Source organism: Castor canadensis, chromosome 8, assembly GCF_047511655.1.
Source record: "Castor canadensis chromosome 8, mCasCan1.hap1v2, whole genome shotgun sequence".
NCBI lineage: Eukaryota > Metazoa > Chordata > Mammalia > Rodentia > Castoridae > Castor > Castor canadensis.
In genome coordinates, this window is record NC_133393.1 from 17,275,763 (window position 1) to 17,297,068 (window position 21,306).

General features: G+C 49.4%; 1 protein-coding gene across 1 annotated transcript in view; it reads right to left on the minus strand.

Annotated features, from left to right (window-relative positions):
- Window positions 1–3,549: 3,549 nt before the first annotated feature.
- Glp1r (glucagon like peptide 1 receptor) overlaps window positions 3,550–21,306 on the minus strand; it is a 32,448-nt gene continuing 14,691 nt past the window's right edge. The window contains exons 4-13 of the mRNA XM_020186325.2: window positions 20,461–20,579; window positions 20,003–20,109; window positions 16,209–16,362; window positions 15,509–15,668; window positions 10,944–11,004; window positions 10,302–10,371; window positions 10,101–10,189; window positions 9,634–9,772; window positions 9,117–9,158; window positions 3,550–4,865 (exon numbers count right to left, since the gene is read on the minus strand). Coding sequence (XP_020041914.2) covers window positions 4,698–4,865; window positions 9,117–9,158; window positions 9,634–9,772; window positions 10,101–10,189; window positions 10,302–10,371; window positions 10,944–11,004; window positions 15,509–15,668; window positions 16,209–16,362; window positions 20,003–20,109; window positions 20,461–20,579 — 1,109 coding nt within the window. The 3' untranslated portion in view covers window positions 3,550–4,697. The remainder of the gene's footprint in view (window positions 4,866–9,116; window positions 9,159–9,633; window positions 9,773–10,100; window positions 10,190–10,301; window positions 10,372–10,943; window positions 11,005–15,508; window positions 15,669–16,208; window positions 16,363–20,002; window positions 20,110–20,460; window positions 20,580–21,306) is intronic.

A 21,306-nucleotide genomic window follows, 5' to 3' on the forward strand; every position in this document is an offset into this window, starting at 1 on the left:
GGAAGTAAAATGTGAACTGTTTGGCAAGAAAAATTCCACCCTTACCCGAATCACATCCAAGGATCCTGGGCAAAGAAATCAAGAACTGAAATGGTTATATGGTTCAAACTGTGGTGGGAACTCTTTTCTCACCACATCCTTATGTATGTGTGTCTTTCTTCTCCCAGATCGCTTTGACACAGTGGTAATGAGTCCTGCTAGATTGTTGGGAATACCAAGTATTGATAGTTTGACAGGTTCCTCAGGGAGGTTCCATATCCTCTGGTTAACTCAGGATTCAAGCTGCTGGCTGCAAGGCCCTTCTCTAAGCCAGTGCAGAATGTACTGCATCATTTCAGCACCTTGCTCTTAACTGCACCCCTAAATTGGTCACAGCTGAGAGAATGTCATTAGTAGGACAGCTAGCACAGTCACCTCTGACCGAGGCAGCTGGGATAGGGAGGAGTGTGGGGAGGGAGTTTGAATACACAAGGGAAAAGCACAGCCACTGCTAGATAAGGTCCCTAAAACAGTGAAAATGGTGAAAGAAGAGGAGAGAAACTGCTCTCCTCTGAGAATCAGATGTAGGCAAAATACAAGAGAGAGTTATTGGAAAACAATTATGCTTATCTGCCTCCTGCCAGTCTGTGTCCATTGACAAAGCAGAAATAATTATAGCTACTGTAGATACACTGTGGCTTAAAGTCAAGTGTTTGAAATTAGATTGCTTAACAACACCTCTTGATGTGACTCTCCATTAAGTCAGAGGACTGGTTTGGGCCAGCAGGCAACAGTGTAGGGACATAATAAGGTGGCCAGAAATTTCTCACACTGGGCCATTTTTTTTCCCCCAAGGGAACTCACTCCAGTCAAAGAAAAAAAAGTTAAGAATTGATGCTAATTTGGTTTCTGCTGAACACTTAGCATGTCATTCACATTGCTGTCTTAGTAGGGTGAGCCTACATATTTTATTTGAGGAATTTTTTTTTTATAGAGTTTGCCTCCTAGGAGCCAGAAGCGAGGTCAGCACTGTAGATTAGAATCAATTCAGTGGAAGGAAAATAAACCTTTGGAATATATTTTGTCTTCCCTGAGCACGTCGCAGGCATTAGCAATAATGGGAGCCCTGTCTGCGCATGGAGCAGAAGCATCTACTACTTAGACTACCAGCCATCCTCGCCCTGGGCTGTGCAACCCCATGACCTTCACAGTAGGAGTGATGATTCTGGGATCATCATGTTCTAACTTTATGGTGGAATGCACAGGACAAACACGTGCACACACATGATGTTCTTTCCTTGTGGAAGAAAGACAAGAGAGGGAATAGAGAGGGGTAATCTAGCCATGAGCTGCTGAGATATGGCCAGCACTGATGAGGGTAACTGAGTCTGTCAGTGCATAGATGTAAATCGATTCTATTTGCTATTCATGGCACTGTGCTATCTTTGCAGGGTTACAGTTGTCCAGTTTGCCAGTTTTCTCCAAATTCAAGGAACACTAGAAAGGCAAAAGGGGAGGTTCAAGACCTTCTTTTAGAACACTCCTTGTGGCTCTAAGACCAACTTTTCAAACGAACACAGATACACCAGAAAAAATTAAGCCAACCCACTAAGAGTATGGATTTGTTATCCCAAATAGCTTGCATGCTGTTCTATGTATATGTGTGCTCCAATGCATTTCCTAATTTTAAGACAAGGATGAGTGAGGCACTAGAATAGATGTAAAGCACACTCCTCCCTCCTTTCGCCAGTGTAAATTACCAAGGTGTGACACTTTCACCATCTGACTTGTTCAGTTTTCTGTGCAATAGAAAGTCCAGGTAATACTACTGACTTTTATTTAGCATGTCTTGAATGGCCATTTATTTCCATCTGTCCTTCCCAGAGACCTCACTGGACTGGAAGGCTAGTGCTATGGCCTCAGGCTAGTCTCCCTGTAAGCATTACTCCTCACTTCTGTAGATGAGGCCAGGAGGGACTGCTAAGATCTTTCCTGCCCTTGGTCTCCCAGAACTCCACTAATGTGGTCTTCAGTGTGAAGTACATTGAGGCGATCAAAATCATGCCCACAACCCAGAAAGTCGTTTTAAGGAGATGGCAACTTTGCACTGTAAGTGATTTGTGCAGTTCTGTGATTCAGCAGCTCAAAGACTGAAATGACCAAGGGGAGTTGACAGGAATTTGAGCCCCTACTGATTTCCAGGGAGCTGGCCAGAGTGCTGAAGTCAGCTGCCATTCACACCAGCCCTCAGACCTCCCTGGCTGCATAGCTCAAACAAAGCCAGCGCCTACACCCTTCTGGCCAGCTACAGTGCCCCCAGGACAGGGGCGGGCAAGACGGTTCTCAGCAAGTACCAGACTTAGACTTATGGCATTAGGCATGTAAACAGCTAGTGTTTACACTGAGTACACTGCAGTCGATGGTTCCCAGACTGTGGAAGCTATATTTAGCTTAGGCAAGTTTGGGAACAACTCAGAGGGAGTGCAGTGCCATTCAAATGAATATTAATACTACAGGAACAACTACTGCACTGAAACAAGGAAAAGATTTCTTCAGGTCGATATCTGTTACGTATCTGTAAAGGAGAAACTTCCAAAAAGTTTTGGGGTGTGAGGTTCTGATGAGCCTCCCCAAGTCAAAAATCAGCAGTTCCAGTTGGGAAAAGAACTCTACAATTTAAACCAAATTGTCTTAAGTTTTCCTGGCACCCAACTATTAGCACTTTCTTCCCCACAATCTTTCTCCCTGACAATTTATTTCAGGTAATTATATTGATTTGCATTTTTTTTGCTTTTGTGTAATAACAATTCTCAAAACCTTCCAGTTTATCCAAAACTTGAAATACTTGTGCCAGAGCTGTACCCCACACCAACCCTCTGGTGCGCATCTCCCCACTGCTCCCAAAGAGAAAGCAAGAAGTGGTGCCTCGTGGGAAACCTGTCCTGGTTCTGGGGGAGCAGAAAGCCTTCCCTGCCCCCACTCCTGCCCCATTGCCTTAGTCAAAGAGGCACACTGGCTGCACAGTTCCCTTCTTTAGCCTGAGGTTCCAGTTCCCTATTAACACAGGCACAGCACTTCACTGAAACTGAAGTATAAGAAATTTTCTGCTTGGAGGGTTTTATGTGCCATTATTTCACCTGCACACCACATGGCTCTCTGAGGGTCACAGGAGAATGTGTCTGGTGAAAGCATTGGGAGGAGGGGCCCCTCACCATTTAAACAGGAGGAGAAGGGAGAGATGGCTCACAAGGGGATCCATCTGAAGCCCTCACAGGCGGTCAGCACTCCCAGGAGTTCTCCCCTGCCCTGGAAACTTCCTCAGCTTCCATGACTCATTGCTCCCCCTACCCCCATAGTTGTCCTCCTTTTGTCTGGGTCTCTGAAGTGCTGCTACTTGTCTGTCTTCTCACCACCACTGGGGTCAAGACCGATAGATTTTCCCCATCCAGCCTTTCTGCTATTATTTATGGGATGAGGGTGGAGGCAGGGTAAACATTAATTAGCTGAAAGTGTGGGTGAGTCAAATTAATCACTACCCCACTCCCTCCAAAATCATCACAGCAACCATGATTTAGTTTTTGTTTTGATCATGTGGGAGAAATCAGAATTGCACATTTGCACATACAGACTATTCATAGCAATAAAGAAAAAAGAATAAAGTATATACAAGCTCCCAAGTAGGGGGAATTTCAAAGGTAGGGGGCCTGCCTTCACAGTGATGATGGGAACTGTTGGTTTCACTTGGAGAGTCACATCCCCTGAAATCAGATTCATTCAGGATACAGAATCTGGCCACAGATAAAAAGCACTTCCATGGAGAGGTGGAGGCAGTGACTCTCTGGATCCCCAGCAGTGGCAGGTACTCTATACCCACAGTGGGGACATTTCTTAAGTGTCCCTAGATGAACCTCAGAGGATCCTTGAGCATTTGTAGAACAGAATTGAGATCTTCTACCCCAGGACTGTGCTTCTCAGCAGTAGGCTTGCCCTGGTTTGCTGGGCATGGCAGAAGCAGACAGGAAAACAACTCTAAGTAGCCAGGGAAGAAGTGGGCACTAGCCAAGGAAATCTTCAGGCATCTTCTCAGTGCTTATTCTTGACACCACTCACAGCTATTTCCAGCTATTTGGTCACTGCTGGTGACCCAAACAAATTTCCTGAGGAGGAACTGGGTGATGAGATAAAGAGGCAGATGAGGGAAACAAGCAACACAGATGCACAAAGAGCTTCCCTTAATGAGGACGCAGATAAGGGTGGTGACCCTAACTGGATATGGGAAGAGTTGGCTTCCATTGCCAAGTTATATTTGGCTGAGGTTATACTGGCCTCTTGCAGAACCACTTCCTCCTACAGGCCCTAATCCCACTAATAAGCCATTGACCTTGAGTTTGAGTCTGGAGTTGATTTGCTGCTCTGTCTGGGGGAACCCCAAGGGCCTTGTGACTTAACAGGAAGAAATCCTCCTCATTTTAGCAGCAATCATTTTTCCTCTCCTTCTGCCACAATGATCAAATTAGCAGGCTGCTTCTCCTCGGAGAAAATGTGTCCATGGCCGCCGGGGGCACTGCCCATTTGCCTGTCTGATAGGTTTGGGAGGAAAAGCAGAGATGTAGGTGTGCATGTGTCCCTTGCCTCCCTTGTCCCTGGGAGGGTCTCTTCCCACCTGGGATGGCCACCTAGCCAGCAGCAAGGACCACAGGAAGGGTGGTGCTAGGGGCTCAGCTACAAGAGGCCTGGCAGGTGGCTGCATACACACTACTACCCACTGTGCCCCCACTGCTCAGGCTGCTGGTGGGACATTTGAGGGGCTTCATGCTGCTGTCCCTCTGGATATGCAAATGCTCCAGTCGCCAGCGCTCCCAGCTCTTCCGAAACTCCATCTGGACCTTCCGTGGGAAAAGAAGAGAAACAAAAGCCATCATGCAAACTGACTGCCTGCAAAATGGCCCCATTATTACATTAGTGGGGAAGGGGAAAAATCCACTGCATTATATTAAGAGACACAAGTCAAGGCCTTCGGGCGCCTAAATTAATATCCCAATAAAATTGTTTATTGTCGTCTCCTATTTTCTGCCTCTCCTCAGGAGAGAGATGGGTTTGATGACCTAATTGGTCTTTTCCATCTCTAAACTCTGTGATTCAGCTAAGTACCTTTTACAATCCATCACAGTATTATTTCACAGAAGAGAATGAGAGCAAGAGAAAAATACAGGGAGATGGACGGGAGAGAGAATTGGAGGGGAGAGGGATCACACCCTCTGAATGCAGCTTGGATGACTGACAGGGGTTGGCACACCCCTAATCCCCACACCAGCTAAACACCTTAAGGGTTTTCATCCCCCCACACCTCACCAGGGAGGAGGGAATGAAGACAGCAAGGAGGCCGAGACAAGCGGCAGCACAGAGCTTCCCAGCCTGGGTTTAAACAAATGCACTTCATGGTGAGCATGGGAGGGGAAGCCAGCCCAGGTGAGCCCAGACAGCCAGAATCCCTGTTGGGTTGAGCTGGGGCCTCTCAAGAGAACTGATGCTCTGGGACCAGCATCCTGGGGCAGAAAGATACAAACCAAAGAGCATTGAGGAGCCCCAACCCCTCAAGAGCTTATGGTAGTGGTGTGGCCCCATCATGATTCTGTGACTAGTTCCCAGAGAGGGCTGCTGGAAGCTTCTCAGCCATTCCCGAGGGGTCTGGACTTCTGGGCATCATTCCTATAAGTTTGTTGTCCAGAACTTCTTTGATGTCTCTATTCTTGCTCCCAGCCTTGCCTCATAGGCGTGTCTGAGACTTCTCTCAAGCCCAAGTCACCAGGACAGCCAGCTGCCAGCAGTTGTGGGTGAGGGGCTTTTTGCCAATCTCCCCACCAGCCCTATGCAAACAACCCTCCTCTCCTCCCTCTTTGTCATCCATCTAGCTAAGGCAAGCAAGACGCCTGGCGTGGCTGCATGCCATCCCTTAAAAGAACTTCTGTGCTGAGTACAGCTGAGATCGCCCAGAGCCTGCCTGCCAGGACAGCCTGCTATCCCAGGCAGCGTCACGAAGCCCAGGCCTGGGTGAGGGAGGGAAGGAGGTGGAGCAGACACTACCTATGGCCAGCTCCCTGCCCAGCTCAGCTTGTGTGCAGTGTGTGCTGGCAGCTGGGATGGGAACTCTGAGACAGATGGTGACCTCTCTTTGTGCAGCTGCAGGATGGCCAGTCTTTTCTCACAACCTTCCACTGGGGAAGGGGAGAAAGATGGTAAACTGAGGCACACCCATGGGAAGCCACCTCAGAGAGTGAGAGATCATAGGGCCACCAGGAGGATTTGGAGTGTAGGCACATGCCCATTTCCTTCAGCACTGTTTCTGAACCTGCACGGCAGCCCTGTAACCACAACTGTCTTTAAAAACCACTATTTATACACCCTAGATTTTCTTAGTTACCTTTGTCACCAGCCCTGTAAAGTAGCTCCTGCTATTGCCCCACCACCACCTCATAGAGGTGAGTAAACAAAGGTGCAAGAGTACTTAAGTTATTTCCCCCAGGGCTTGGCCAGGATTTGAGCTTAGATCCAACCTGTCTCCAATACCCAGCTCCTAACTGCTGACCTCCTGCTTGCAACAGCTCTTCAGTCCTGCTTGTACATGGCCATGTCTCCTCCCCACTTGGCAGGAAACTCCTGGAGGCCAGGGTCTCACTGTTGTCCTCTCAGCATCCCTGTACTTGAGCACTGTACTGAGTACAGTGGGTACTCACTATGTGTGTTTAAATAAGTCAAATGAATGGGCATCTAACATTGGGTCCTTCTATTACTCAGTAATGAAAATGAAACAAAGACAATGGCATGGATTCTGGACCCCTAACCCAGCATGTCTCCCTCATGCTCTGATTTCACCTCCTGTGTGGCTTCTGAGCTCTGCAGTTCAGCAAAGGGTTCTAAGCACCCTTTCTGTCCAGGCACCATTCCAGGCTTGGGAACTGGGGTGAGTTGGTAAAACTCGCTCACTTCCATTTACATCCGGGGAGAAGAGACAAAGGAGGCAGTGATTTGCACTGGGTCCCTCACACATGAGCTATAGCAAACCCATCTCCAGGCCTCCCCTCTCCTCCCCTGCCCACCAGCAGCTGGTGCAGGTCTTGACAGCCACATGAGACCAATGCTTAGGCCATCTTTTCTCCTCAGGTCACAAGTACCTAGCATCTCCATGACAACCATGTCTGGAGAATAGTTTTTGTGGATCGAGACATCAGCCCATGAGCCATGTATGTCTTCTGTGGCCCAGTGGTGATGTGTCTGTCCTTGTGCCTGGAGATGCCAGGGTATGAGGAGTCTCTGGGGTAGGTTTAAAGGAACTTGACAGTGAACTGTAAGAAGGCAGAATCTCCACCCTCTGAGCAGAATCTCCTGGACCCATGGCACCAGCCTGGAGAGCGTAAGGGAAGAGGCCAGTGGGGCCTATAGCCAGGCCTGGCCAAAGAGGTGCACCTCTGGGGATTCAAGGTCAGGTTCTTTGCCAAGGGTGGAAAAGTGATGTGTGCTCATTCCACCCTCCTCACAAAGCTGTAAGGAGAAGGGGATGAGCTGGGGTTCAGAAGAGTGTGTGGCTTTAGGAACAGCAGAGGGAGAAGTGGGAAACAGGGACTCAGCCCAAGTGACAAGGTGGCAGTAGGGAGCCTCAGAGTCACCTCACTCCCACAGGGATGCATGCTACACTGTTCCTGTCCATGTATCTCTACCAGGCTAGCATATGCAGGAACAGAGCTCAGGGACAGAGCTCGTTCTCTTGTTGAAGGGAGGCCTCCCTGCAGAATTCTCTGCTTCAGTTCCTAAGACGTTCTTTGTGAGAACTCAGCTGTGGCAGAGAACCAAGGCTGCCTTGGCCTGCAGCCTCCTGCCAATCAAGGACAGGGTCCCTCTGAATGTCCTCTACACCCTCCTGCTCTGACCTACCCTCCAAACAGAGCACGGGGCCACCTGAAACCTGCCCAAAGGACACCAGAATACCATATAAGCTCACTCTTCATGAGGTGTTGCCTCCAGTTCTGCAGCCCCAGCTGCTCTGAGACGTTCCTGGGCTCCCTCCCCCAGTCCGCAGTCCTACCACCTTCTAGCTGGTGGACCGGAGCTATTCATTTCGCCATGCTGAGCTTTAATTTTCTCATCTGTGAAATGGGGTAGTGCCTGCTGCACAGGATTGGTTGTAGTAAAACACTTGAGCAGCTTTATTTCAGTAGGCACACAGGAAACACAGTTTTCCTCCTTTTTAGAGATCTGAAGGTCACATGCCCCAAGTCATAGGAAGCCAGTTCCAGGAGGCTGGAGGAGGCCTTAGGGACAGGAAAGGCTCTCCTCCCATGCCTCTCGCCCTGCCTCATGCTCAGGAAAGATACATGATAGCTATTGCTTACTGAGCAGCCATAAAATGTTTTGTCATGCCAAAGAAGCAGCTCTGAGGAGCTGGAGCCTTCCACGTGGGGCCCTGAGGAGGGGCTAGCCTTTTCTTTTTGGTGGTACCAGGGTTTGAGCTCAGGGCCTCACACTTGCTAGGAAGGCACTCTGTCACTTGAGCCACTCTGCCAGCCATCTTTGTATTGGTTATTTTTGAGATAGAATCTCACTTTATGCCTGTGCCCAACCACAATCCTTCTATTTATGCTTCCCTGCATAGTTTATTTGACAGGTACATGCCACTGTGCCTAGCCATTGGTGGAGATAGGGGTCTCAAGAACTTCCCCACTAGGAAGGCTTGAGCACCATGCCTGGCTAGGAATAGGCCTTATTTTTGGCTCCCCTTCCTACCTTTTCAGATTTTATTTACTTAATCCTCACAGGAATCCCATAGGTAGATATTGTTATCCCTAATTTATAGATGAGGAAACTGAGATTCAGAGCAAACAGAGAGAGGGAGAAGGAGAAAGGAAGGGAGAGGGAGGAAGGGAGGGAGGGAGGGAGGGAGAGAGAGAGAGAGAGAGACAGAGAGAAAGAGAATACACAAAAAAAGAATATATAGACAAGGTGTCTCCTCAACTCTAGGCCACTGTGGAATGAGTGGGGTTTTGGCTATAAAGACGGCTGGGAGTCCCCATTGCAAAGCGCTACACCACCCACCCAATGGTGGCAGCCCAGCAGGGTCCCCACGGTCGCTCCTTAGATCTTACCTCGTTGTTGACAAAGCAGTACAAGATGGCCACCATCAGCCCCTGGAAAGAGAAGTACATTAGCAGGAAGGGGGAAAGAGGGAGGTGCCCTGCAGGTAGGCAGGCCTTGGTTAGAAGTGCTTTGGGGTTATAGCCCCAACATCCTTCTCTCCACATCAGGCAGCCCCAAGTGTTCCTTCTCATTTCCTTTCTGAGGAGCAAGAGGTGCCCTGATCAGAAACTGCAAATGTTCTGCAGACACCCCTCTTTGAGGAGGCAAGACCCAAGGAGCACAGCACACCCGAGTATGAAAATTTCCCACTCAGATCCCAGTGCCCCAGAACTGGGTTCTATCTGTGTATGTGTCAGGACACCAAGGGATACTAACTCTGACTCTGCCCTGGCCATGTGGCCCTAAGCAGGGTCCACTACCCCCAAACTCAGCCTGCTTTCTTCTTCCTGTCCGTGTGATGCAGGTCAGTGTCTGCCCCTCCCCCAGGCTAGGGTGTCCCATGCAACCGTGCCATCTGTGAGTCACCTGGAAGGAGGTGAAGGATAGCTCTGTGAACAGTTTGATGAAGCGTAGGGTGCCCCGGGCATGCTCATCCATCACAAAGGCAAAGATGACCTCGTGGGTTCCCAGCAGAGGGATGAGCGTCAGAGTAGACTTGGCAAGCCTGGGCGGCATGACAAGACTTCTGGAGTCATTCTTGGTCTCAAGCATGGACTCCTCTCCTCTCTGTGCCCTATCCGCTTCTTGCCATCTGGGACCTGGATGCCCCAAATACCTGGGGCAGGTGGCCCAGAGGGAAGGAACAGAGATCAAGACCACAGAAGCCCAGGGCTTGCCCAAGGACAGGGTGAAGAAAGAAAGGCTTAGGGGTTCCAAGCCAAGCCTGGGTGGGAGAAGAGGGCCACATAGGGCTCCAAGCTAAGCATCCTAGGATCTTTCTTTGTCAGAAGGGAGTGCTGAGGGGCCCAAAGGAACCAGCTTGCTTAGGTCACCTGCATTTGATGTCTGTCTTGCACATGAGATTGGCCTTCAGTTTGGACACCACAATGCAGATGACCCGGATGAAGATGAGGAAGTTCACCTGCAGAGCAAATGAGCAGGTGGCATGGACCCTCTCATCCTCCCCCAGTCTTTTCCCTGGCCCCAGCCCAGGTTCACCATACTTCCCATTCCCAACCCTCACCATCACTCACCCCAATGGCAAAGAGAATGGGCAGTCGGATAATAAGCCAGTAGTTCATGTTTGAGTTCCTGGTCCAGCAACTGGGGAAGGAGACAGAGGCACACAATGCATCCAGTTAGACTCATGGAGCCCCTAGTTCCTGTGACAGGCACAGGGGACACAAATGCACTTGGTCATGCAGAGTGCTACACACAGCCACCTCAGCTACCCAAGAAACAACCAGTCCCACAGCTCCACACAGAGCGCTACAACTACACAGCCACACATACACACATACATTGAGTGACCGGCAGTACTTGGTCACACACAGAAAGATACAGACGGCCCCCAATCAACCCCTCATGGAAGTAGGAACACAGTCATGTGTGTGCCCAGCATCATATACAAAAAAAGACATTTCACTCACACGTTACAGAAAAGCCTGCGGAAGGGCACCACATACCCCGAAGGTTCAGTACCATTCAGCATCATGCTGTCCCAGGGCAGACAGAGACAGAGACAGGAAGGGGGAATTTGACAACTGAATTCACATGTTCAGCTCCTGGGTCTTTGGTGTCTCCTCCCAAAAAAGTAGGAGCCTTGGGCCACAGGGCCACAGAGTCCCATGGGCTTTGAGAATGGGGACTTCTGCCCCTTGGAGCAGAACACTCACCCCTCATCCTCATAGAGGTACTTGACAATGCCCCAGGGGATAACAAACAGCAGGGGAACACCTAAGAGGAGAGAGAGAAAGAGAGGGGAGAGGCGCTGGCAGGTCAAAGCCACTGCCACGGGGCCCAGATACTTCTCCCCACCCCAGGCCCTCACATCTCCAGCCCCTGTCCTTGCCTGGCCCCAAACCACATTTGTAGGCTGGTCTGGGTGTTTGGGAGAAAAGAAGTGGTGGGAGAACAGAGGTGGCAGGAACCCCACTCTGATGGCCTGGACTCTTCCTTAGAGAGAGGTCCTCATAGTCCAGTTCCTCCTGTGTGCCAGGCACACTGTCAAGACTTGTCCCAGGGTCCTGCCTGAGACACCAGGACACAAACATCCAAGTAGCAGAGAGGGTCAGGATGATATGGTCAGGAGGACATACTGGCTAAGGAGAACTTTCGGATGCCCTTGTCCTCCCTTGTGTCATCAGCCTACAAGCCTCTTCCATTCTTCCTTCCTTACCCTGTGCACCCACTCACAACCTGTGCAGAAGCCTGGAAGAGACACAGAAGCCCTGTCCTTGATGCTAACAGGCAACCAGTCATCCACAGTGGCCAACCATAACAGCTCTGGCAAGACTTTCCACTCAGCCCCAAAGGCCCATGTGTTAAAGGCTTGGTCCTCAGGGTGGCGCTAATGGAAGGGACCTTTAGTGGATGGGACCTGGTGGGAGGTCCTTAGGTCATTGAGGGTGTACTCCCAAGAGGGATTTTGGAGATCCTGACCTGTCCAGCATTTCCCTTTTGCTTCCTGGTCATGAGATGACGAGTTTACTCAGCCGTGTCACCCTGCCTTTGCCCTCTCACACCGCCACAAGGGGCCCAAAGCAATGGACCACCTGATCTTGGACTGCAAACTCCAGAATGTGAGCTAAATAAATCTTTTCTCTTTGTAAGGTATTTCATTATAGTAATGCAAAGATGACAAATACAGCTGAGTCTGACTGGTGTGACATACAGCCTCTTAGATGGTTCCCAAGGTTCCCCACCTCACACTCTTGTGTAGTCCACATTGATGAGGACTGGTTTGCGTGACCAATAGCAACTGGCAGAGGTAATGGTATGTCACTGTTGAGATTAGGTTATAAAAGACTGCAGCTTCTCTCTCTTTCTCTCCCTCTCTCTCTCTTCCCTGCCCCCCCCTTTACTCTGGGGAAAGGCTATGAGGGTACTCAGCCTACAGAGAGGTCCTGCAGCAAGGAATGGACATCTCCTGCTAACGGCCTTGTGAGTGACCTTGAAAGTATAGACCACCCCCCCACCTGCCCAACCCTAGGTTAAGTCTTGGGATGAGGGCAGCCCTGGACAACAACTTGACAGATCTCTGTTGTTGAACTCAGATTCCTAAGCAACCAAACTGACAGAGCAATCATTGCTGTAATTGTTTTGAAGTTTGGCGTCATTTGTTCTATAGCAATGGATAACTAACACAACTGGCCTCCAGTTCCTTGCAGGGAAAGCCCAGGCCTCCCTCATGCTGAGAGCGCAACCTGTGCTGGTTAATTTAATTGGCTTTTCCATCCCTGCATGACAGATAAGGAGATGGAGCAGGAATATAGGTGGGACTGGACTCCGGAACTGCAATTCCCCACCCATCACCCTCAATGGCTTTCTAGGCTAACATTCTCCTTGCTTCTCTCTGCCAATGCCTCTCTCAAGTTGGCTGCGTGGGTGTCTGAGGTAAAGAAGGGTACACATATTGAGGTATGTGGGCACAGGTGTGTGTGTGCATGTGTGGCTTTGTGGGGTATCTCCCAGGGCACATTTGCAGGAGAGAACCCCATTTCATAGCCTTTCCTATCACCATCAACATCCTCAACTCATTGATGTCCACCCAACAGCAGCTACTGAGCAGCACTGTGCCTGACGATGAAGGGAGAGGAGGAAGAAGTGAGGTAGCTCACAGCTGGCCAGCATTCTTCATCAGTGCTCTGTCACCAGGCCATGTGTTTCCACACAGACCAGACCTCTTGGCATTCTGTAAAAACAGGCCTCCATGAGACTGCACCAAAAATGGGATGACCTCCAAGGGCTCCAGAACATGCTCAGTAAGAATGGAATAAATGAATGACTAAGTGAGCCAATGTATCAATGAGTGAAGGAAGTCTCCAGGCAAAACACACCAATTCCCTGAGCCACATGCACACATCCAGAAGCTTCCTCTTGAGCATCCCCGGCCATCTGCCGTCCTCTTGCTCTGAGACCTCACTCTAGTATGGGGAGCTCATTTGTTTTACCAGCCTGGCGAGATTCATTAACATGTTGTGAACGAGGCCTTTGTAAAAATCACAAGCACGGCCCTGCCATGTGCATTTCTGCCATTGAGAAAACCAAGACAGGCTGGCGGAAAGCTGCTTACATCAAGAAACATAGAACTGGCTCTGGGAAGCAATGTTCCCGCATTCATCACTCACCTGCCTTCCTGTGCAGTTTCTGGGGGTACCCAATTGATCATGGACTGCAGCAGGAGTTAACATGCCTTTTAGGGACTCCCCCCTAACTTTGCTGTAATCCTAATTTTGGTTCTTCTGTTGAACATGAAGCTAAAAGTTGTCCCCTAACTGGGGCCAGGCCTCCTGGCACCACAGAAGAACCCTCTGGTCCCTCACTTTCTCTTTCCATGTTCCTCTACCTCTCCCTGCCCCTCTCCACCCCAATTCCTCAAGAAAAAGATGTTCTGCTCTGGGAAGGGTATTCTCTGGTTCCCACCTTCATGTGCCACAGAATCTGAGCCCTGAGCTAGGGTATGAGGTGGTAGAAAAAAGAAGGCAGCCCTTCCCCCATCTCCCATTCAGAGACCTCCAGAGCACTGTATGTTCCCACCAACCCCTACCAGTCACCCTACTCCTATGCACACATGACTCTGTCCCTTTGATTGGTTCTGCCCCCAGGTCGCTATGGTGACAGGCACTAACAGTGCTGATGCTATTTCCCAGAATGAACAGACACTGTCCCCACCCTGAAGGCAGCCCCATCTATGGCCTGTCATTGCCCCCACCCCTAGGGCCTGTAGGGCTCTCCAGCTGCCCCTGCCTGCCTGACTGCCTGACAGAATGAAGAGGCCCAGGAAGGGAGGAAAGGCCAAGCAGGGAAGAGCAAGTGCTGGGGAAGGAAGGAGAGAAGCAAGGATCTGTGTGCAGAAGCCAGGACCACTTGCCACTACACCTGATGGGGCCTGCAGGGGACTAAAGGGTGAGCATAGGCCAAGACCTGTGCAAGATAGGCAGGAGGCCCAGGGCCCGGGAACTGGGCCTAGGCTCCAGGGCCCACTCTGTGTCTAAGGCCCTGTTCCTCTCTGGATCTTGGTGCCCTTAAGACACTGGTCACACTAAAATCTTGTTAGAGCTACTCTTCTCTGCTGGGACTGAGGAACACCAGCAAAAGTGAATGCAGTACGAGGACAGGGCAGGGGTTGAGAGGGCTAGAGAACAGAACCAGGAAGACCCATTGGCCTGAGGCAACCCCAATTGGGGAGGACCCTTCCAGAACATTCTTGGGCCAAGGACAGGCTTGCAAAGGCTTAGAGACAGGACCAGTCTGGGAAAGAAGGAGTGCTGAGGAAGGGGTCTGCTGTGACTGACCCGGGGAGTCCCTGGATGTCAGGGACAGCAGGGGTCAAGAGCAGCCTAAGGTAGAGGATGTAGGAATGAGAGGCGTGAATGGATGAGTGACAAGCTGGAACTGTGGTACAGCATGAAGAAGAGAAACCAGATCAGGGAGGGCCGGAGGACAGGGCCTATTTTCAGGCTCTGCCGCAGGTAGGTGCCATGGGGCCCTCAGGAGGGGATAGCTATTGCATCTGTTTTCCTGTGAATGCAGGGCTCCTGGCCCCATGCTGAACCCCAACCCTGCCCCTCATCAGAATCCCACATGACGAGAGGCAGAAGCACAACCAGAAATGTTCCAGCAAAAAAAAAGACTCGATGGTTCTTGGCAAACTTTTTTGGCTAGAACATTTCCAGCTGGGCTCCAGGCACATTTGCGGTCCACCCCTTTCCTTGGCTGTTCTCTGGTGGGCCCACCCTGCCCAACTTGGCTCTCCTCTGAGCCTCTCTCTTCATCTTCACGTGACAGAACATCCTACCCAAGGCCCCTCTCCACTGCCCACCCTCTTGACCCCTCCCCGCTTTCAAGCCCAGGACTCACCATTTAGCTCAGGGCCTAGTCTGCCCTGGACTGGGTGTGAAACTCTTTCCCCAAAGGACTGCAGGAGCAGGAGTATTTAAGGGCAGTGCAGTGACCTCCATGGGTGGCAGTGGCAGGCAGGAGTGGGTATTTGGCCAGAAGAGGGTAGAGGACTCCATTGAGAGGAGAGTTTGGGGATGGATGGGTAACCATAACCCCTCGAGGTGTCTTAATAGCCCATCAGCAAGTGTCTTGCGCCCAAGGGGGACCATCCAGTGGCCTCTGTCCCTTGGCCCAGCAGTGCGTTCTGAGTACCAAGTTGGAAGGGGGCCTGGGTCCCCCACTCCCATGCTGCAGGTCGTTGGTGGGGGGTGGTGAAGAGAAGGACGTTGGGTCTTACCCCAGCCTACGCTCAGATAAAGCCGGAAGATGCGCTGCTCCGAGAAAACCGAGAAGGCCAGCAGCGTGTACAGGTACACGCCTTCCACCAGCAGCCAGTAGTAATTGGCCGCCACGCAGTACTGCATGAGCAGGAACACCAGACGGCAGCCCAGAGAGTCCTGGAGGCAGAGGGAGGGTCTGGTGGGGACAGCAGCCCTGCCTCCTGCCTCTCTTAGTACTTCTTTTTGTCCTGCTCCAGCTGCTACCCTACCATGGAAAATCCAGGACAAGAGAGCTTACATCTTCTGGCCAGGGCTAGTCTAGGAACTCCATATGCTTTAGCTCATTGACTCCTCCCTATCCGGAGTGGAAGGAAGTGTAATAATAACCAGCCCCATGCAGATGAGAAAACCATGCCTTGGAGCAGTTAAGTGACTTGTCCCAAATTATACAGCCAGTAAGTGGCAGAGCTGGGACTCAAACTCAGGTGTCTCTGGAGAGTACTACCTGTCTTCAGACTGAGAATTCCCTAAAGCAGGGTCTCCTCCCTTAGAGGCAGGGTCAGACTGCCCAAGTGGAATTGTCTCTTCCATCAGACTGGCAGCTCCCCAAGGTAGGTTGCCTCTCCCATCAAACTGGAGGCTCCCTGAGGGCCAAGGATGAGCAGCCTTCAGCGACTGCCCACTCTTCCCCAGGCCCCTCCTGGCCGCATCACACACCTGGTAGGAGAGGAGTCCATCCCACTGGTGCTGCTGGGCAGCTGTGCTGTACATCCACTTGAGGACAGCGTCCTTGATGAAGACAGACAGTGCTCGAAGGATGAAGGATGCAAACAAGTTCAAGTGGATATAGTTCCGGGTGCAGTGCAGGTGCCTGGGAGAGAAACAGGGCCCTTCCCTGGCAAGATGGCTAACAGTTCTGCTTTACAGCCCTGGCTCTCAGGCTAACCCACACACGGGGCATGTGTCCAGCTCTGGGACTATGTTCATGTCTTCCTTCCTTTCTCTGTGAACGCCCTTCTCCCCATAACCTTGAACATCCTGGCCAACGCAAGTCCTGCCTTTCCATAGAGTGCTCAGCTGGGTGCTCAGTACTCCTCTTATCCACACTCTTTCCTTCTCTCTGCAGCAGCTTCTGTCGTACAGTCAAGTGTAACCAAAAAGATACGTGTGAGGATCAGTTTCCGCAATGAGGTTTTGCCTCATGACAAAACCCATGTGTTAAAGGCCTGCACACAGGGGCAGGTGGGCCAGGTACAGGTAGGCATTCAGAAGGCCTTGGGTACAATGTCAATATTCTTTCAAACGAACATGTGGAGCAACTGGAACTCTGAGGGCATTTTTTAACTTGATGAAGGTTATCTACCCTACCAGCAGCAAACATCATTTTTTTTTTTCAGTGCTGGGGATTGAATCAAGGTCCTCAAAAGAGCCGGGCAACCACTCTACCACTGAGTCACTCCCCCAACTGTGAACATCATTCTCAACTGAGGAACTATGGGAACATTTCCTTTAAAATCAGGAACGAAATAAAGACGTGTGCTATAATCATTTCTATTCAACATGTACCACAGATCCTAGACACTATAATAAGGCAAGGGAAGAAGTGGACAAGAATTGGGAAATAAAGTGGTTCTTATTTGCAGATGACAGAATATCTTTACAGAAAATCCAAGTAAATGCACAGACAAATTGTGAGAACAGAGTTCAGCAAGTGTTGACACATACATTTATATACAGCAGCCACCAACAACTAAAGAATTAAAAAGTAAATTAAAAAAATAATTAATTTATAATATTTTAAATGACTACCTAGAAATAAGTCTACCCAGAAGATGGGTAAAATCAAAATGGAAGATATTATTAAAATCATTAGCAAAGTCTTAAATGAATTATGCACACAGATATAGCATACTTACGAATAGAAAGTCTGTCTTGAAGGAGTTAATTAATTCACCCTACATTAACTAATAAATTCAATGAAATAATGATAAAAATGCCATGTCGTTTTTCTTTGTGAAACTTTAAAACCTTTTAAAGAACTAAAAGGCCAAGAATAGTCTAGAGACTCCTAAAAAACCACAAAGTAAGAGCACTGGCCAGGAGAGAACCAGGATTTCTAATAAATTTTTAGCAGAAGGGGCACCATGGTTTTGGGACAGGGAAGATTGTGGACTGATGGAAAAGAATATAAGTGACAAAAGCCAACCTATAAATGCATGGACCCTTGCAAAAAAATGGGAAAGTGGACATTGCAAACCACGAGGGAAGGTATGGGTTGTCCACCAATGGTACAGAGGTGACCAGTTATATGTGGTTATGGTAAAATGAAACAAAACCCCTGATCTTCACCATACACAAAAATTAATTCCAGGTGGATCAGAGAACCATAAGGAAAGAGCAAAACTCTTCAACTTTTAGAAGAAAATGGAGGTGACTGTCTTTGTGACCCTAAGATAAGGAAAGACTGTATAAATAGAAGTATAAAGAAATTTGGCCTTTGAAAAATTATCATACATTTTATCAATTGATAAAATTAATTTTTACCAGTTAATAGCATTTATTGATAAATCTTATTTATCAGTAGAAATTGGTAAATTAACCAATTTCATTTAATTAAAATGTATAAAAGGCTCCACAGAGTGAAGAAATAAGTCACAGAATATGGCCAGGTGTGGTAGCTCAGACCTCTGATCCCATCTGCTTGGGAGGTGGAGATCAGGAGGATGGACATTCAAGGACAGCCTAGGCAAAAAGTTGGCAAGAACCCATCTCAACAAATCAGCTATGTGTGGTGATGCACGCCTGTGATCCCAGCTACACAGAAAGCCTAAGTAGGAGAATCAAGGTCCAAGGCTGGCCCTGGGTAAAAATGTGAGACCTTATCTAAAAAATAACCTACAGCAAAAAGAACTGGAGGTGTGGCTCAAGTGGTAGAGTGTTTTGTCTAGCAAGTTCATGGCCCTGAGTTGAAACCCCAGTATTGCATCCCCTCCTCCCAAAAATGAAATGCCGTAGACTAAGAAAGGGTAAATCCCCAATTAGTATCTGGAATATTGAATGCCTAAAATAAACAGGAAAAAGCCACATAAACCAATAAAAATAAACAAAGGATAAGAACAAGGAATTCATAAAATACAACATGAAAAACTGCTCAGTGTCTCTAGGAATTAGAGACATGCAAACGGTATCATAATGAGATATTTCACATACTTCTGGTTGGCAACACTTAATTCTGAAAATAACTATTGGTGAGGATGGTAAGCAAAGAGAACTCTTTCACTGCTGGTGAGAGGGCAAAATGGCAATGACCACTTTGGAGAGCAACCTAGCGACTGGTGGCTTCCCGGTGGGCAATTCTTACCCCTAGCACTAAGCTCTTGGGAAATGCGCAGGGGCACGGCTGATAAATCCACAGCAGCAAGGTTTGAATTTCAGAGAGAAAAAAAAGGAATCACCTCACGCGACCATTGAAATGATAACAAAGAAACTGTGCCACAACAATGGAATATGGATTGCAGTTAATATTCGCGCAGCAGAACTTCTACACAGTCAGTGTGAGTGGATCTCACAAAAGCATGTCAGAAAAAAAAATTACAGGAGAATATGTACAGCCTGCTGTTAAAAATACACAAAACCATGACGGGCATTTTTACAGCTATTTACAAGTGTAGTAAAAGGATTTGGAAATGAGGGGGAACTTACAAGATATACATCCAAGGGTTAGCTCTGGTGGGGTTGGGACTTGATGGGACAGAGTCACAAGGGAAGTGTGACTGTATGGGATGCTTGACTTCTAAGGCTGGATGGCACATACGTTCATCACTGAAATCTCTGAAATGCTTAATGTTAAAAGAGAATATTCATCTAGTGAATGCATTTATTGAGCACTGACTGTGTGCCCAGAACTGTGCCACATGCCTTGGGGACATGAGAAGGAATGCCACCTTTCCTGTTCCTGCTGGTTTTGTCCCAAGCTCCCCTGCCCTCAGAATGCTCCCTGTCCTTGAACCCAGCTCCCCTGGTGTAGCCCAGAGAGGGCGGGAGGAAGTTGGTTGCTCCAAGCTCCTGGTCTAGAAGAGATGCATTATCTAGGTTAGACCTAAAGAAGAACTTTTCCATTGGGGCAGGTGAGCTCAAAGAGAGAACAATCTCTTGTCGCTGAGGTCTCCAAAATCCACTGAGTTCTTTACTATTTAAGCTATACCTACTCACTGGAGAGAGTTCTCAGGATTTTGCACAACCCTACCATCCACTGTTAAGGCTGTCTGTGTGGTTTGGTTTTCTTTTCTTTTCTTTTCTTTCTTTTTTTTTTTCAGTCTATACTCACACAGTTACACACAACAGAGAGCAGACTGAGTATACAGCACTGTGGCCTGTATTTTCAACTTCATGTTCTCTGAGAAGCTTTGGAGAGAAAGACCTGCATCATGGTCACTTTGGATTAGAGTTCCCCTCCTCTACCAGGCCAGTGAGCATGAAGCAGTCCCCTCCTGGGGTCCTGACCCCCTTACCTGAAGCTGAGGAGGATGGCTGAGGCAATGACCAAGGCGGAGAAGGACAGTGCGTAGCCCACCGTGTAGATGACATAAAGGGACAGGAGCTGCTCTTCCAGGGAGCTCTGTGTGCACATAGGGACACAAGGGTAAGTGATGCAGTCCATGGCCCTCCATCTTCTACATCACTCCTTCCAGGACACAGGGACCAAGGTGGGGTCCCAAGTCAGTCCCCACTGGGACCTCCAGAACCGAGAAAGAGAATGGCCCATGGAGATGGTCCAGGCATTTCTAGGGCCTGGTTCCAAGGCCAGAGAGGCAAACACACACCTCCTTTGCCCAGAGAATGTGCTGTGCAAGGAGACAGGGGAATTCCCGGAGACAGGGGGATGGAGCACATGACCATATCAGGCCCACCAAAAACCAGGTCTCTGATCCCCCGTGCCCCCCAGACTCAGAACCCCACCTCCACTCACCTTCTCCCCTCGCTTGGACTCCTCACACTCTGACAGGTCCCTCCAGGGCAGGCTGGAATTGTCCTTGTGCAGCCAGAGGCCCTCTGCTGTGCAGAACCGGTACACATGACCCTGAAGCACTGAGTGGTGAGGAGACATGTCAGCTGAGCTGTGGCCCAGAGATGTGCAGCCCACCCAGTGGTAGAAGCCCCTCATCCCTCAGTTCTGCTGCAGCAGAACTGACACTTCTGACTTAGGAACATACTTGTCCCATGTACACACACACACACACACACACACACACACACACACCTGGGCCTTCCTTTCATAAACTATGATGACCCGGGGATAGGACAAGGAGTCACTAAGGTGAGGGTCACCCAGCTTTCCTCAGCATTTCCTATTGGCTACCCAGACACACAGATGGACAAATCTATATCCATGGAGTCCCCAGCCTCAAATTATCCTTCTGGCAAGGACTGGGGCTGAGCAGGAGCAGCCCTGACAATGGCACCCTCTACGATTTCTGATTCTCAGGGCTCCCAGCTTTCTCTCTCTCACACTCCTTAGGGAGAATGGACTCTAAGAACAAAGCTGACACCGAACTCCTGACACAGGAAGTGAGGCAGGCCCTACTTCAGGGAGCCCTAGGCTGAGGGAGACACAGCTCTGTCCTCAGGGAGCCCCAATCTGAGGGAGACACGGCCCTGTGCTCAGGGAGCCCCAGTCTGATGGAGGACACACAAACTTCCCTTCAGAGACCACACGTCCTAGTGTTCTGGTGTAGACACAGTCTTTGCCCTCGGCTATTCTCCCTTCAAAGGGGAAGACAAAGCTTCTATCTCCAAGTAAGAGACCTTCTGCTCT